We start from the raw sequence: 17635 nt of genomic DNA on the forward strand, positions 1-17635 counted from the left end.
TGTGGATCCAGAACTGGCTTGCCTGCAGAAGGCAGAGAGTGGCTGTGGAGGGGTCTTTCTCTGCATGGAGGTCAGTGACCAGTGGAGTGCCCCAGGGATCTGTTCTGGGACCCTTGCTGTTTGTCATTTTCATAAATGACCTGGATGAGGAAGTGGAGGGATGGGTTGGTAAGTTTGCTGACGACACCAAGGTAGGTGGTGTTGTGGATAGTTTGGAGGGATGTCAGAAGTTGCAGCGAGACATAGATAGAATGCAAGACTGGGCGGAGAAGTGGCAGATGGACTTCAACCCGGATAAGTGTGTAGTGATCCATTTTGGCAGATCCAATGGGATGGAGCAGCAGTATAAAATGAAGGGTACCATTCTTAGCAGTGTAGAGGATCAGAAGGACCTTGGGGTCCGGGTCCATAGGACTCTTAAATCGGCCTCGCAGGTGGAGGATGCGGTCAAGAAGGCGTATGGCGTACTAGCCTTCATTAATCGAGGGATTGAGTTTAGGAGTCGGGAGATAATGCTGCAGCTTTATAGGACCCTGGTTAGACCCCACTTGGAGTACTGCGCGCAGTTCTGGTCACCTCATTACAGGAAAGATGTTGAAGCCATTGAAAGGGTGCAGAGGAGATTTACAAGGATGTTGCCTGGATTGGGGGGCATGCCTTATGAGGATAGGTTGAGGGAGCTTGGTCTCTTCTCCCTGGAGAGACGAAGGATGAGAGGTGACCTGATAGAGGTTTACAAGATGTTGAGGGGTCTGGATAGGGTGGACTCTCAGAGGCTATTTCCAAGGGCTGAAATGGTTGCTACGAGAGGACACAGGTTTAAGGTGCTGGGGGGTAGGTACAGGGGGGATGTCAGGGGTAAGTTTTTCACTCAGAGGGTGGTGGGTGAGTGGAATCGGCTGACGTCGGTGGTGGTGGAGGCAAACTCGTTGGGGTCTTTTAAGAGACTTCTGGATGAGTACATGGGATTTAATGGGATTGAGGGCTATAGATAGGCCTAGAGGTGGGGATGTGATCGGCGCAACTTGTGGGCCGAAGGGCCTGTTTGTGCTGTGACTTTCTATGTTCTATGATCTCACTGAATGGGAGAGCAGATTCAATGGGCCAAATGGCCTACTTTACTCCTGAGTCTTATGTCCATGATCCAATCAACAAGTGAATCAGATTCAAGGGGCTGAATGGTCTCCTCCTTCTCCCACTGGGACAGTGCATCTTGTGGGTTGTTTGCAAGATTACATCTTGCCTTTTTTTCTCATTACGATCAACTTCAGACAATCTAACCACATAACTACCAAAATCCAGCCAGCAGTAAGTCAGGGACTTACTGCTCCCATTATGGCTCATCTTTGGAGGACTTACTGAGAGAGCCTGCAACTGGCCGGGAATTCATAACTCCACTCCACTGGGCCACAGTCTTTCCACTGCACTCCCGCTATCGCTCCCTCTGGTTTCTCAGTCGTGATCTTAAACCTGGAATTAAAGCATTTAGCGATGATAAAAACCTGGCCATTTTCCGAGATAGATGGATGGGATAGTTAGGAGAGAGAGAGGAGATGAGGAGGGGAGATGAAGAGGATAGAAGGATGATTAAGGAGTTTAGTGAGATAGAGATAATGAGATTGGATAAAAGAATAGGGTGAGACAGAAGATGTAAGAAATGGAACGGGGAGAGAAGACAGATGGAAGAACCAGAGGGCACAACCTCAGGGCTAAAGGGATGATCCTTTAAAACAGAGATGAGGAGGAATTTCTTTAGCCAGAGAGTGGTGAATCTGTGGAACTCTTTGCCACAGAAGGCTGTGGAGGCCAGGTCACTGAGTGTCTTTAAGACAGAGATAGATAGGTTCTTGATTAATAAGGGGATCAGGGGTTATGGGGATAAGGCAGGAGAAAGGGGATGAGAAAAATATCAGCCATGATTGAATGGCGGAGCAGACTCGATGGGCCGAGTGGCCTAATTCTTGCTCCTATGTCTTATGATCTTATGGAAGAGATGGAGTGGGCGGAGTGAAATGATGTGGGATGGGATTTATAAATGGATGGTTATGAAGTGGAATAGGGGAGAGAGCTAAACATGGACAGACAGATGGTAGATTAGTAGTTAGAAAAGTGCATGAATTAATATGAAGGTGAGATTCAAAAGTCTTGCTGAGAGTGACATGCATCATCTCCTTGTTCTTGCGGGGTCCTCCGTATGGAATGAAGGGAAGGCTGCCTGTCGCTGCCTGGTAGAATGTCACACCGATACTCCACAGATCCACCGTCACACCATACGCCTTTTTCTGAGGCTTCCGAAGTACAGCGCGTTCATATATATCCGGGTGCTGGCGAGGGGACAAGACAAACCAGTTAACATTGGAGATTGTAAAATTCATTTCAATGCTTCCCTGCCTTCCCCCCCACCCCTCAACCCCGACCTCTCCCCCCTCACCCCACCCCCGCCCCACCAGATTCCCACCAATCCTGTGTTCCTTAAGGCACTGACTGACTGTCACTGGAATTTTATTCAATACGTTTTCCAGTGGCATTCTGGTCAGCAGGCTCTCCGACATCGGAAAATCGTAGCCAAGACTGCCCCAGCATTTAATCCCACCTTGCCTCTAGCCTTTTCCTCCAGAGGCTGTCAGTTGACATTAGGTAAGTCAGCAAAGACAATGGGTGGAATCTAGAATCTTCCTGACCTGTATAACTCCTTAACTCTCCCAGAGATACATGTAATCCTGTTCTTTCTCAATACTATCCTGCCTTATCTCCTGTTGGATCTCCAGCAACACCATGTCCAATGATGAGTGTCACTGTCTTACAGTCATGTTCAATTAATTTTGGAAGGGTACTAACCAAATATTCCTCAGTCCCATACAACGACAGAAACTTTTCATCATCCTCTAGTTCCCGCGCTGCTCCAAAATCTGTCAGTTTGTAGACTGACTGACCATCATCCCCAACCACTCGCATGATATTCCCAGGCTTAATATCGCGATGGACAACTCCATTCTCTCTCAACTGGTTCATGCCACCAACTGGTAATAGAAGAATAAGCAAATAACGATGGGGGAGGAAAAAGAATTTCTGTGTCAGCCTTTTGTTTGTGGGCCTGAACCGCAATCCAGCCCTGTCTGATGAAGTGACATCTCCACAATCTTCATCCCACAATCAACAGCACTAAAAATGAATCAGATATTCTGGTCATTATCACATTGCTGTTTGTGGGAGCTTGCTGTGCACAAATTGGCTGCCGTATTTCCTACTCTCTTCCCAAAGGTTGTAAGGCTGGGGGAGTCAATAGAAAGTGTGAAAACTGAGAATGATGGATTTTTGTTGGGCAAAGGTGATGAGGGGTTACGGAACTAAGGCAGGTAAATGGATTAAGATGTAAATCAGTCCTGATCTCAGTGAATGACAGAACAGGTTTGGTGGGCTAAATGACCTCCTCCTGTTCTTGTGATTTAGCCAATTCATTTAAGGGGACAAAATCCAATTGGTATAAAGGAACACAGTGCAATTGCTCCGAGATTTTCCAATTGCTTGGCTTAGTGGCAGAACACACACCTACATTCTCAGTTTGCCTGTTCTAGGTGGAGGAACAGCTAACAAGTTGCTGTTAGGTCAAAGCATAGACCCGTCCCAGTGATCATTTATCCTTCAATCAACACCACCTACGGTGTAGTCACAGTTCAAATGTACGTCATTGGCTGTAAAGTACTTTCAACCCGGAGAATGTGAAAAGTGCTATACAAATGCAAGTTCTTTCTTTGCCAGGTACTTACGAATGGCAGCTCCAGAACCAAATTCAAACCTCCCTCAGCCAATGATCTGTGAGTGACTCTGGCCTGAAATGGGTGTTCTTGAAAGCCAAAGGGTTTCTGGCTTTTGCCTGGTGGTTGGGTTTGGGACATAGTTGCCAAATTCCCTCCTGGAGCACAGATCCATGAAATGCCTCCTTAAGTGTAATCCGGTGAATGTACAGATAGCGTGAAACTCACCAACACTTCCCAGCACAATCAGGAACTCCACTTCCGACAATCCAAATGCATTTTCCGATTCTTCCAGGACACTGAGCAGGCTGCCGCCAGCGCAGTACTCCATCACCAGCACTTTCTGTTTGGTGGCTCCCTAGAGGACAGGCACACGGAGAAACATCAAAACCCTACAATACATAGAACGAGAGAGCAGCGCACAAGACAGCAGGGAGCGGTGCATGTACCACATCCGGTGATTGTACACAGATACCAAGGACTCCGAGCATCAGCAGCACAGAGGCCTACGCCCTGGGAATTCACAGAATTAAACTCTTTTATGATGTTTCATGGTTCTCAGTGTCTATTGGCGATTGTGAGAATAAGAAGAGGGCATTCAGCCTCTCAAGTCTATTCCATCATTCAGTTAAGTCATAGCCGATCTGAAGCTTAACTCCATCCAGCCAAGTGGAGTCTCTTCTGTAAGGTGATTCTTGGGATATATCTGGTGTTGCTCCAGAGGTCCCTCTTACATCTGATGGCTCTAGGAGGCACTGAGTGTTTTGGGGAAGTGTGAGCCAGCCAGATCTCCAGCAAATGAGTGTAGGTTGGTTTGGGGTAATTCTACTGTAAGAATACATTGATTAGGAGCAGGAGTAGACCATACAGCCCATGAGCATGTCCTGCCATTCAATACCATCAAGGTTGGATCCTTGGCCTCAACTCAACTCCACTTTCCCGCCTGCTCTCAGTATCCCTGATAATAATCCCCAGACTTTAATAAAACATTCACCTGTTAATAAATCTAAGTTGTTTTTGCCAGAATTTGCCAGAGAAACCTATTTAGCACAATTATGAAAGGATTTTTTAAATATCCTGTGGTGCTCCATTACATCTGTGATGCAGTTGAATTCCTGGAATAACTGCTCAGGGATCAGGAAAGGAAATTGGGAAAGGTGTCACAATGTGGTTAACTCTCAACCTTTATTTTAGCTCCAATAAGATTGTGATTGTCCAGATCCCATGACAGAATTTTGACAGAACTACAGTTAAGCTCCCACTCAGACTAAAATCTTACAACAGGATGATTCAACCTGCAGAATATTCTACTGCACTTAATTATTTGCTATGAATTATCTACTGTACTTAATCATTCCATCTCTCCTTCCTATATATTAAAGCAAAATACTGCGGATGCTGGAATCTGAAACAAAAACAGAAAATGCTGGAAAATCTCAGCAGGTCTGGCAGCATCTGTGGAGAGAGAATAGAGCCAACGTTTCGAGTCTGGATGACCGTTCGTTAGTTCTGTTCTTTCTCCACAGGTGCGGTCAGACTGCTAAGATTTTCCAGCATTTTCTGTTTCTCTTCCTCTCTCCTTCCAGTTGTTAAAAGCAAGAGGCTAAACTTTCCTTCAGAGAGGAGTTTGCTCAGAGCTTTGCTCCTCAATTTTCCTCATTTGTTTTCCCCTTTTTGCTGTTCACAGAAATATTGCATGACTGTTGGACGGAAGACAGGGACTGAGAGGATGGACATGAAGGGGGAATAAATAATGAACAGTGCGACACAGGAACAGGCCCTTCAGCCCATCAAGCCTGCACCCACACATGATGCCTTTCTAAAATAAAGACCTTTTGCCTCCACGCGGTCCGTATCCAGCTATTCTCTGCCTATTCATGTATCTAATGGGGGTGATGATTTAAGTTAACATCACACCAGTACAGGACAGGTTTGGGCAAGCTGGTCTTCTCCTGTTCTCTCTTTTGAGATGCTTCTTTTAAACACAAGGCAATGAGGGGTGTCCTCAATGTCTTGCGCTCTCGCTCACTCTTATCAATGCTGCCAGAGGGCAGGTGCAGTGGCAACAGGAGATTCATGAGAAGGCGGTCCTGTGGATTTCCCCCTCGTTGCTGGTTCAGTCTGGCAGATGCGTCCTTCGGGGCTTGGTCAGTAGCGGTGCTGCCAAATCATTTTTGATGGACATTGATATCCCCCCCACCCAGAGTATGTCCTATGCCCTTGTTAAACTCAAACTGAAACCAAGTTTCTTCCCAATTCTTTGGCCTTCTAACTGTGGTGAAATTGCAGAGGAATTGACCAACTGACCATAATCTTGTGATCCTCCTGAAATACAGGGTGGTACCGGAGGACTGGAGAATGGCAAATGTTGCACACTTGCTGAGGATTGAGTTTGCAATGACCTGCTAAAGGTCGTTGGTGATTGGATCAGACACTTACCACTTCCTCCACTGCAAACAGTTTCACAATATTTTTGTGGCTTAATTTCCGTAACATTTCGAACTCTCTCATCTGTACTTCATAAGGTCGCAGATAGCTGACTTGATTAAACACTTTCACAGCGTACTGATCACCAGTTTTCTGAAAAGTAGATTTTGAAACTTGTTACAAATCAGACAAGAACACAGGAAACGGCAATGAGTCCAATAAATTCTCCACGATTAAGTCAATCAACCTTTTCACCATCTTTCTCTCTGTACAAAAACACATCAAATCAACGGCCCCCTTCATCATGTCTGCTCCAGCCTTCTCCCTGGTAACTTACTCCTCACATCCATTACCCTCTGAGTAAAATTCATCCCTAAACTCTTGCCTTATTCTTGGTATCCTCATTTTAACTGTTCTGTGGGATTTGAACTCTAATTGAGGGAAGTTTCCATTGCATTCATTTAATTTTATTTTTCTCTGTTATCTGCAAGGTGACACTGATTGGACAGTCGCAAACGTAACCTGGAAAGCTCATCTCAAACTATTTTGTTATAAATTATCCAGTCAGAGAGGCAACCAGCTGGATCCTCTCTCTGTCTCTCTCTCAACATCCCCCACCTCCAACCACCCACCCATCAGCTCTTCCCCACTCCTCCCTCTTTCACCCAACTTCCCCCCTCTCTCCTCTACCCCCCTCTCTCCCTGCCATACCCCCTGCCCCCACCCCAAACCCCCACCCTAAACCACCCACCCATCACGCTCTCCCCCAACAGCCCCTCTCTCCCCTACCTCCTCTCTCCCTGCCACAAACCCTGCCCCCACCCCCTCTCTCTCAGATAGAAACATAGAAACATTGAAGATAGGAGCAGGAAGAGGCCATTTGGCCCTTCGCGCCTGCTCCGCCATTCATTGCAATCATGGCTGATTATCCAACTCAATAGCCTAATCCTGCTTCTCCCCATAACCTTTGATCCCATTCACCCCGAGTGCTATATCCAGCCGCCTCTTGAATACATTCAATGTTTGGGCATCAACTACTTCCTGTGGTAATGAATTCCACAGGCTCACCACTCTTTGGGTGAAGAAATGTCTCCTCACCTCCGTCTTAAATGGTCTACCCCGAATCCTCAGACTGTGACCCCTGGTTCTGGACACCCCCACCATCAGGAATGTCCTCCCTGTATCTACCCTGTCTAGTCTTGTTAGAATTTTTAAAGTCTCTATGAGATCCCTCCTCATTCGACTGAACTCCAGCAAAAACAATCTTAACCTAGTCAATCTCTCCTCATACATCAGTCCCGCCATCCCCAGAATCAGCCTGGTAAACCTTCGCTGCACTCCCTCGAGAGCAAGAACATTCTTCCTCAGAAAAGGAGACCAAAACTGCACACAATACTCTAGGTGTGGCCTCAAATACTCTAGGTGTGGCCTCACCAAGGCCCTGTATAATTACAACAACACATCCCTGCTCCTGTACTCGAAACCTCTCGCAGTGAAGGCCAACATACCATTTGCCTTCTTTACCGCCTGCTGCACCTGCATGCATATCTTCAGTGACTGTTTCACAGGGACACCCAGGTCCCGCTGCACACTCCCCTCTCCCAATTTACAGCCATTCAGGTAATCTGCCTTCTCGTTTTTGCTTCCAGAGTGAATAAACCTCACATTTATCCAAATTATACTGTATCTGCCATTGATTAGCCCACTCACCCAACCTGTCCAGATCATTCTGAAGGATCTCTGCATCCTCGTCACAGTTCACTCTCCCACCCAACTTGGTATCATCTGCAAACTTTGAGATGTTACATTTTGTTCCCACATCCAAATCACTAATATATATTGTGAATAGCTGGGATGAATGTGAAAGATTCTAACAGATTATTTGAAGAGAAGCAGGAAGGTTCTCTGTGCTATTCCAGCCATCATCCTTCAAAAACAAGAGAGATTATCAGGCCACCATCTCATTGCAATTAGTGGGATCTTGCCATGTACCATATCCACCCTGTCACTATATTCCTCACCCTCTCACCATATCCCTTAACTCTACCTCTGCAACACAGTCACTCAATCTCTTCTCCCTCCTCAAACATACCAACTCTTTCTCCACTCCAATGTATACACCGATTCCCCATGACCTTTCCATATTGCGCTATGGACACAAAGATTCCCCAACTTCACATCTTCATCCTAGCTTTCTAATTTTAACACTTCAGCTGATAGGAAAATGTCCTTTACCTTGTGACGTGCTTTGTACACACTTGCTGTTGCTCCCTGTCCAAGGACATCGCTGAGTAGCCAGAGGTAATTGGCTGTGCTCTGCATCCCTGATCGGAGAGGAAATCTTTCTGGATTGGCTGAAATCAAGAATAACGCAGGTCAGCTGATAGGGCTGGAATTAAGTCCCAAAATCTTCTACTAAATCTTCGACCATTGGTCAACTGATGTACCAAATAACTAGTATTGAAATTATATCGATCAGAAAAGAACCAGATTTCAATCCTAACATTTTTTGCAGAGTGGTAGCAACATTACAATTAACTCATAAATCTCTGGACTCTGCAAGGTGAAAACACCCAGGATTCCACTCCGATCAGTGCCCAGATCCCTCTGTCCGACACCCAGCAAGAATTGGACTGGACTCAGCTGGATTCTGGTCCATTGATCATCAGACGCTGACTCTGTTCACACACGGTCAACAGTCACTTGGCAAGATAATGAACAAAAAGCTGGAGAGACTAACCAGTGACTAACCAGTCACCACCAAAATACAGCTTATCTGCTGATATGGCAACACGGTGGCACAGTGTTTAGCACAGCTGCTCCACAGTGCCAAGGACCCGGGTTTGATTCCCGGCTTGGGTGACTGTCTGTGCGGAGTCTGCAAGTTCTCCCCGTGTCTGCATGGGTTTCCTCTGGATGCTCCGGTTTCCTCCCACACTCCAAAGATGTGCAGGTTAGGTGGATTAGCGGGATAAATTGATGCTCTTTCAGAACGTTGGTGCAGAATCGATGGGCTGAATGGCCTCCATCTGCACTGTAGGGATCTACGAATTGCTTTTTATGGGATGGGATAGTCAAGACAAATAGTTACATTTCGATCACACCTCTCATAACCTTAGGATGTCCCAAATTGTTTTGCAGCCAATGAAATATGGTTACTGTTACAAGATGGAAAAGTTTTACACAGTAAGATCGCACAAACAGCAACATGACAAAGTCTAGATAACCTTTGTAGTCACGTTCGTTAAAGGATAAATATTACCCAATCTCACTGCTCTTTACCCTTAACCTTTTTTTCACTTTTTGGGTATGTTTCCAATTCCTTTTGAGGTCACAAAGGTCATTAGCACATTCTGTCTTAAATTCTTTCATAGGCTGTGGGTGTTGCCAGCTGGGCCAGCATTTATGCCCATCCCTAATTGCCCTTTGAGAAGGTGATGGTGAGCTGCCTTCTTGAACCTCGGCAGTTCATGTTTGCAAATGGATATTGACAGGTTAGGGGAATGGGCCAGAATCTGACAGATGGAGTTTAATGAGGATAAATGCGAGGTTATCCATTTTGGCCAGAAAAATAAAAGGGCAAATTACTATTTAAATGGGAAACAGATTCAAAAGGCATCTTGTGCAGAGGGATCTGGGTGTCCTTGTGCATGAGTTTCAGAAAGAGGGTATGCAGGTGCAGAATATGATAAGGAAAGCAAAGGGAATCTTGGCATTCGTTGCAAAGGATCTGGAGTATAAAAGTAGAGAAGTGTTGTTACAATTGTATAAGGCGTTGGTGAGACCACACTTGGAGTATTGTGTTCAGTTTTGGTCACCTTGAGGAAGGATGTGGTGGCACTGGAGGTGGTTCAAAAGCGGTTCACTAGATTTAAGGGGCTTTCATATGAGAAGCAGTTGAGTAGCTTGGGCTTGTATCGCTGGAGTATAGGACAATAGGTCATAGTTGTAGAGTAAGAGGGAGGAGGTTCAAGACAGAGATAAGGAGAAGTTACTCCTCACCGAGGGTTGTGAATCTATGGAACTCTGTCCCAGAGGGCAGCGGATGCAGAATCAATCAATGGGTTCAAGAACGAGATAAATATTTGATCAAAAGCGGGATAAAGGGCAGTGGGGAAAAGGCAGGGAAGTGGAGTTAGGATGAGAGGGAGATCAGCCATGATCATTTAGATGGCGGAGCGGGCTCGAAGGGCTGAATTGCTGACTCTTGCTCCTAATTCCTATGCTCCTATGAGTGCCAACTCATAAGGGATTGGGTAAAGATGTTTGATTAATTCTAGGCACATGCAAACATACTTAGAAAGGTATGAAGCTTGACAATATCAGAGCTGTACGTATGCTGCTGAAAGAAAAAATAAACTAAAATGGACACACTTCCTTTTAGTGAATGGCATACTGCTATCTGTTAAAGGCATACTAGAACAATTACAATTACATGCTCTTCCATGAGGTGCTTCCCTGCCTGACTGACGCTCTGGAATTACAAAGCTGAAAAGAAAATCTTTTAAGAACTTCCATCTCACTGAGGAGGCTTCAGACCAATCCACATCCAACAAGTTGCTCTGAAAACTCTGCTCACATTTTGACAGCTGTGAAAATTTTGCCACGCCATCTGAGACATTCTGCAACACTCTAAAACTATCCACAACATTCTATGACAATCCGCCCACATTCCAGAATAAATGCCAATTTGCCCTATGTCCTCATGTTAACAAATCCTTTAAAAAAATTCCAAAATCTCGATCTGGATCCTTATCTCTGCCAAAAGCGACAGAGTTCGTATATGGGTCATATCCTATCCATGTACTAGGTTTCACTGAAATCCATCCATTTTTTGAGATATTCTGTTTCAAGATGAACAGAGTAACAGGAACAAAAACATTACCTTTGCCCACCTTCAGTGGAGGTTATTCTCAAACAAAATTTGACAAAGAGGTGGGATTATGGAGTGTTTGAGAGAAGGAACGCGGGATAGAGAGGTGGAAAGTTTTAGAGAAAGTATCCCCATGTTTCTGGGCTGAGGGCTGGACACAAGGTCACCAATGGGGAAGGTGCTACAGTCTATTATAAAGATGTGATAACATAGAACATAGAACAGTACAGCACAGAACAGGCCCTTCAGCCCTCGATGTTGTGCCAAGCTTTGTCCGAAACCAAGATCAAGCTATCCCACTCCCTATCATCCTGGTGTGCTCCATGTGCCTATCTAATAACCGCTTAAATGTTCCTAAAGTGTCTGACTCCACTATCACTGCAGGCAGTCCATTCCACACCCCAACCACTCTCTGCGTAAAGAACCTACCTCGGACATCCCTCCTATATCTCCCACCATGAACCTTATAGTTATGCCCCCTAGTAACAGCTACATACACCCAAGGAAATAGTTTCTGAACGTCCACTCTATCTATACCCCTCATCATCTTATAAACCTCTATTAAGTCGCCTCTCAACCTCCTCCGCTCTAAAGAGAAAAGCCCCAGCTCCCTCAACCTTTCCTCCTAAGACCTACCCTCCAAACCAGGCAGCATCCCGGTAAATCTCCTCTGCACTCTCTCCAATGCTTCCACATCCTTCTTATAGTGAGGTGACCAGAACTGCACACAATATTCCAAATGTGGTCTCACCAAGGTCCTGTACAGTTGCAGCATAACCCCACGGCTCTTAAACTCGAACCCCCTGTTAATAAACGCTAACACACTATAGGCCTTCTTCACGGCTCTATCCACTTGAGTGGCAACCTTCAGAGATCTGTGGATATGAACCCCAAGATCTCTCTGTTCCTCCACATTCCTCAGAACCCTGCCGTTGACCCTGTAATCCACATTCAAATTTGTCCTACCAAAATAGAACATTTGGAAAGCATGGCTGGGATTGGACAAAGCCAGCATGGGTTCATGAAAATCATGTTTAATAAATCTACTGGAGCTTTTTTGAGGATGTAACGAATAGATTGGATACGGGAGAGCCAGTGGATGTGATGTATTTGGGCATTCAGAAGGCTTTTATAAGGTAAGACCACACCTGGAGTTTTAGTCTCCCTATCTAAGGATATACTCGCCACAGAGGGGTTGCCACAGAGGTTCACTAGGCTGATACCAGGGTTGGCGGGACTGTCCTGTGAGGCAAGATTGACTGGGCCAGTATTCACTAGAGTTTAGAAGGATGAGAGGAGATCTCATTGAAACATAGAAAATTCTAACAGGGCCGGACAGACTGGGTGCAGGGAGGATGTTTTCCCTGGTTGGAGAATCTAGAATCAGGGACACAATCTTAGGATATAGGGTAGACCATTTAGGACTGAGATAAGGAAAGATTTCTTCACTCAGAGGGTGATGTGCAGGTTAGATGGATTGGCCATGCTAAACTTGCCCCTTAGTGTCAGGGGGACTAGCTACGGTAAAAGCATAGGGTTATGGGGATAGGGTCTGGTGGGATTGTGGTCGGTGCAGGCTCGGTGGGCTGAATGGCCTCTTTCTGCACTGTAGGGATTCTATGATAAGTCGCTGAATGTATTCAAGAAAGAGAGAGATAATTTTTAGATTTCAATGGTACGGGGAGAAAGTGGGAGTACGGCATTGAGTTAGAGGATCAGCCATGATCATATTGAAGGCTCAAAGGGACAAATGGCTGACTCCTGCTCCGAGTTTCTGTGTTTCTAATGGTGGAGCAATTCCAATCGAGGATGTGAAAGAGACCAAAGGTAGAGGAATGTTGATATCTGAGGATTATCGGATTGTGGGGCTGACAGAGAAAGGGAATGTATGTTGGGGGTGTGTGTTGGGGGGTGGTGTGTGTTGGGGGGGTGTGTGTGTTGGGGGTGTGTGTGTGTTGGGGGGTGGTGTGTGTTGGGGGGGTGTGTGTGTTGGGGGGGTGTGTGTGTTGGGGGGGTGTGTGAGTTGGGGGGGTGTGTGTGTTGGGGGGGGTGTGTGTGTTGGGGAGGGTGTGTGTGTTGGGGGGGGGTGTGTGTTGGGGGGGGGTGTGTGTTGGGGGGGGGTGTGTGTTGGGGGGTGTGTGTGTTGGGGGGGTGTGTGTGTTGGGGGGGTGTGTGTGTTGGGGGGGTGTGTGTGTTGGGGGGGTGTGTGTGTTGGGGGGGTGTGTGTGTTGGGGGGGTGTGTGTGTTGGGGGGGTGTGTGTGTGTTGGGGGGTGTGTGTGTTGGGGGGGTGTGTGTGTTGGGGGGGTGTGTGTGTTGGGGGGGTGTGTGTGTTGGGGGGGTGTGTGTGTGTTGGGGGGTGTGTGTGTGTGCTGGGGTTGTGTGTGTGTGTTGGGGGGGTGTGTGTGTGTTGGGGGGCTGTGTGTGTGTTGGGGGGGTGTGTGTATGTTGGGGGGTGTGTGTGTGTGTTGGGGGGTGTGTGCGTTTGGGGGGGTGTGTGCGTTGGGGGGGTGTGTGTGTCGGGGGGGTGTGTGTGTTTGGGGGGGTGTGTGTGTGTTGAGAGGTGTGTGTGTGTGTTGGGGGGTGTGTGTGTGTGTTGGGGGGGTGTGTGTTGGGGGTGTGTGTTGGGGGGCTGTGTGCGTTGGGGGGCTGTGTGCGTTGGGGGGCTGTGTGCGTTGGGGGGCTGTGTGCGTTGGGGGGCTGTGTGCGTTGGGGGGCTGTGTGCGTTGGGGGGCCGTGTGCGTTGGGGGGCTGTGTGCGTTGGGGGGGTGTGTGTTGGGGGGGTGTGTGTGTTGGGGGGGTGTGTGTGTTGGGGGGTGTGTGCTTTGGGGGGCTGTGTGCGTTGGGGGGGTGTGTGTGTTGGGGGGTGTGTGTGTGTGTGTTGGAGGGGTGTGTGTGTGTTGGAGGGGCGTGTGTGTGTTGGAGGGGCGTGTGTGTGTTGGAGGGGCGTGTGTGTGTTGGAGGGGCGTGTGTGTGTTGGAGGGGCGTGTGTGTGTTGGAGGGGCGTGTGTGTGTTGGAGGGGCGTGTGTGTGTTGGAGGGGTGTGTGTGTGTTGGAGGGGCGTGTGTGTGTGTTGGAGGGGCGTGTGTCTGTTGGAGGGGCGTGTGAGTGTTGGAGGGGCGTGTGTGTGTGTTGGAGGGGCGTGTGTGTGTTGGAGGGGCGTGTGAGTGTTGGAGGGGCGTGTGTGTGTGTTGGAGGGGCGTGTGTGTGTTGGAGGGGCGTGTGTGTGTTGGAGGGGCGTGTGTGTCTGTTGGAGGGGCGTGTGTGTCTGTTGGAGGGGCGTGTGTGTGTTGGAGGGGTGGGTGTGTGTGTGTTGGAGGGTGTGTGTGTGTTGGAGGGGTGTGTGTGTGTTGGGGAGGTGTGTGCGTTGGGGGAGTGCGTCCGGAGAGTGCGTCTGGGGCGTGCGTCTGGGGTGTGCGTATGCATCGGGGGCGTGCACGTGCGTCAAGGGCGTGCGCGTGCGTTGGGGGGGGGGTGCGTGCGTGTGCGTGGGGGGGGCATGTGCATCGGAGGGGGTTGTGCGTCGGAGAGGGGTGAGCGCCAGAGGGGGGTGTGCGCCAGAGGGGGGTGTGCGCCAGAGGGGGGTGTGCGCCGGAGGGTGTGTGCGCTGGAGGGGGGTGCATGCATCAGAGGGGTGCATGCGTCGGGGGGGTGTTCGTCAGGAGGCGCGTGCATCAGGGGAGTGTGCGTTGGGGGCTGCGTCGTAAGGGGTGTGCGTCGGGGTGGTGCGTTGGAGGGTTGCGTCGGGGGGGTGCGTCGGTGGGGTGCGTCGGTGGGGTGCGTTTGGGCGGGGTGAGTCGGGGGGGTTCGTCTGGCGGGAGCATCTGGGGGGGTTGTGTCAGGAGGGTTGTGTCGGGGGCGTTGTGTTGGGAGGGTTGTGTCGGGGGGGTCGTGTTGGGAGGTGTATTGAGGGGTGTGTTGGGGGCGTGTGTTGGGGGCGTGTGTTGGGGGCGTGTGTTGGGGGCGTGTGTTGGGGGCGTGTGTTGGGGGGTGGGTTTTGAGGGGTGGGTGTTGGGGGGGTGTGTTGGGGGGGTGTGTTGGGGGGGTATGTGTTGGGGGGGGTGTGTTGGGGGGGTGTGTTGGGGGGGTGTGTTGGGGGGGGGTGTGTTGGGGGGGGTGTGTTGGGGGGGGTGTGTTGGGGGGTGTGTGTTGGGGGGGGTGTGTTGGGGGGGGTGTGTTGGGCGGGTGTGTTGGGGGGGGTGTGTTGGGGGGTGTGTGTTGGGGGGGGTGTGTTGGGGGGGTGTGTTGGGGGGGTGTGTTGGGGGGGTGTTTGTTGGGGGAGGGTTTGTTGGGGGTGTGTGTTGGGGGTGTGTGTTGGGGGTGTGTGTTGGGGGGGGTGTTGGGCGTGTGTGTTGGGGGTGTGTGTTGGGGGTGTGTGTTGGGGGGGGTGTTGGGGGGTGTGTGTTGGGGGGTGTGTGTTTGGGGGGTGTGTGTTTGGGGGTGTGTGTTGGGGGGTGTGTGTTGGGGGGTGTGTGTTGGGGGGTGTGTGTTGGGGGGTGTGTGTTGGGGGGGGTGTTGGGGGGAGGGGTGTTGGGGGGGGGTTGTGTTGAGGAGTGTGTTGTGGGTTGTGGACCCAGAGACTGACATTCACCCAGAGACTGACACTCACCCAGAGACTGACACTCACCCAGAGACTGACACTGCAACCCAGAGACTGAGACTCACCCAGAGACTGGCACAGCAACCCAGAGACTGGCCCTGACCCAGAGACTGGCCCTGACCCAGAGACTGACACTCACCCAGAGACTGACACTGCAACCCAGAGACTGACACAGACCCAGAGACTGACACTGACCCAGAGACTGGCACTGACCCCGAGACTGGCACTGACCCCGAGACTGGCACTGACCCCGAGACTGGCACTGACCCCGAGACTGACACTGACCCAGAGACTGACACTCACCCAGAGACTGACACTGCAACCCAGAGACTGACACTGACCCAGAGACTGACACTGACCCAGAGACTGGCACTGACCCCGAGACTGACACTGACCCCGAGACTGACACTGACCCAGAGACTGACACTGACCCAGAGACTCAGAGACTGACACTGACCCAGAGACTGGCACTGACCCAGAGACTGGCACTGACCCAGAGACTGACACAGACCCAGAGACTGGCACAGACCCAGAGACTGCCACTCACCCAGAGACTGCCACTCACCCAGAGACTGGCACAGCAACCCAGAGACTGGCACTGACCCAGAGACTGACACTCACCCAGAGACTGACACTGAAACCCAGAGACTGACACAGACCCAGAGACTGACACTGACCCAGAGACTGGCACTGACCCCGAGACTGACCCCGAGACTGACACTGACCCAGAGACTGGCACTGACCCAGAGACTGACACTCACCCAGAGACTGACACTGCAACCCAGTGACTGACACAGACCCAGAGACTGACACTGACCCAGAGACTGGCACTGACCCAGAGACTGACACTGACCCCGAGGCTGACACTGACCCAGAGACTGACACTGACCCAGAGACTCAGAGACTGGCACTCACCCAGAGACTGGCACTGACCCAGAGACTGACACTGACCCAGAGACTGGCACAGACCCAGAGACTGCCACTCACCCAGAGACTGGCACTGACCCCGAGACTGACACTGACCCCGAGACTGACACAGACTCAGTGAGTGACTCTCTCTGAATCACAGGAGCCTCCACTCCTCTCAGACATTTCTCCCTAACTCTGATGAATAATCATGAATCCTGGAGAGAGACATGGCTGATGTAAACACAACTGGGATCGATTTAACCAGAATCCCAGCACTTAAAGCTGTGAAATGAGGGGTTACCCAGAGACAGGGGCAAGTGGCGCCCAAATTATTTGAAAGTTAACTCACCGTCAAATCCAAATTCTCGGCAGAGTCTCCGCTGTCAGGTTTGTTCAGCTGAAGAAAAAGCGAAACTCGCCCCATTCACTTTCGTTTCCCTTCTCCTTCCGCATCTCCGCCGCCTCCGTGTGGGTCTCTCGGGAACTGCAGCGCAAAGAGCCACTCATTCTCATGCTGCTGTCCAGCTCAGACTCAGACTAGCTGCTCCCCCAGGGCTGAGAGGGTTCATTCCCAGCACGGGGGCTGTTTGAACTTTTATTCCTGTTTGTCAATATAAAAAGTTGTTTTTTTCTTTTACTCATTCATGTGGGTGTCACTGGCTGGGCCAGCATTCATTTTTAAGAGTCAGCCACATTGGGACCTTTTTCTCTGGAGCGTAGGAGGCTGAGGGGTGATCTTATAGAGGTCTATAAAATAATGAGGGGCACAGATCAGCTAGATAGTCAATATCTTTTCCCAAAGTTAGGGGAGTCTAAAACTAGAGGGCATAGGTTTGAGGTGAGAGATACAAAAGGGTCCAGAGGGGCAATTTTTTCACAGAGGGTGGTGAGTGTCTGGAACGAGCTGCCAGAGGTAGTAGTAGAGGCGGGTACAATTTTGCTTTTAAAAAGCGTTTAGACAGTTACATGGGTATGATGCGTATAAAGGGATATGGGCCAAATGTGGGCAATTGGGACTAGCTTAGGGGTTAAAAAAAGGGGTGACATGGACAGGTTTTACACAATCTGTCAGC

The 17635-nt window shown here is 49.5% G+C and overlaps 1 protein-coding gene across 4 annotated transcripts; it reads right to left on the reverse strand.

Annotated features, from left to right (window-relative positions):
- Positions 1-1355: 1355 nt before the first annotated feature.
- Positions 1356-17012, reverse strand: LOC144489234 (inhibitor of nuclear factor kappa-B kinase subunit epsilon-like). Of its 4 annotated transcripts, none has more exons than XM_078207078.1 (7): positions 16912-17012; positions 8418-8536; positions 6195-6335; positions 3984-4113; positions 2839-3020; positions 2164-2324; positions 1356-1470 (listed from the first exon to the last, which is right to left on the reverse strand). In XM_078207078.1, exons 2-7 carry the CDS (start codon positions 8502-8504, stop codon positions 1356-1358), a joined length of 816 nt encoding a protein of 271 aa, XP_078063204.1. In that variant the 5' UTR covers positions 8505-8536; positions 16912-17012. The 4 variants fall into 4 exon arrangements, with proteins under 4 accessions (XP_078063204.1, XP_078063202.1, XP_078063203.1 ...); XM_078207076.1 differs by adding an exon at positions 10482-10524 and having other exon boundaries at positions 1372-2324; positions 8418-8535; positions 16912-16970; XM_078207077.1 differs by adding an exon at positions 10482-10521 and having other exon boundaries at positions 1372-2324; positions 8418-8535; positions 16912-16955.
- Between the last annotated feature and the right edge of the window lie 623 nt (positions 17013-17635).

This window comes from Mustelus asterias, unplaced genomic scaffold (assembly GCF_964213995.1).
Source record: "Mustelus asterias unplaced genomic scaffold, sMusAst1.hap1.1 HAP1_SCAFFOLD_2036, whole genome shotgun sequence".
Classification (NCBI taxonomy): domain Eukaryota; kingdom Metazoa; phylum Chordata; class Chondrichthyes; order Carcharhiniformes; family Triakidae; genus Mustelus; species Mustelus asterias.

Bases quoted from the DNA above. Each gene is read 5' to 3' on its own strand.
- LOC144489234 (XM_078207075.1), bottom strand. From the start codon at position 8,504: ATGCAGAGCACAGCCAATTACCTCTGGCTACTCAGCGATGTCCTTGGA. The intron at 4,114-6,194 runs GTAAGTGTCTGA...CCTGTCCTCTAG, and splicing joins TGTTTGCAGTGGAGGAAGTG to GGAGCCACCAAACAGAAAGT. The intron at 3,021-3,983 runs GTGAGTTTCACG...TTCTATTACCAG, and splicing joins GATTGTGCTGGGAAGTGTTG to TTGGTGGCATGAACCAGTTG.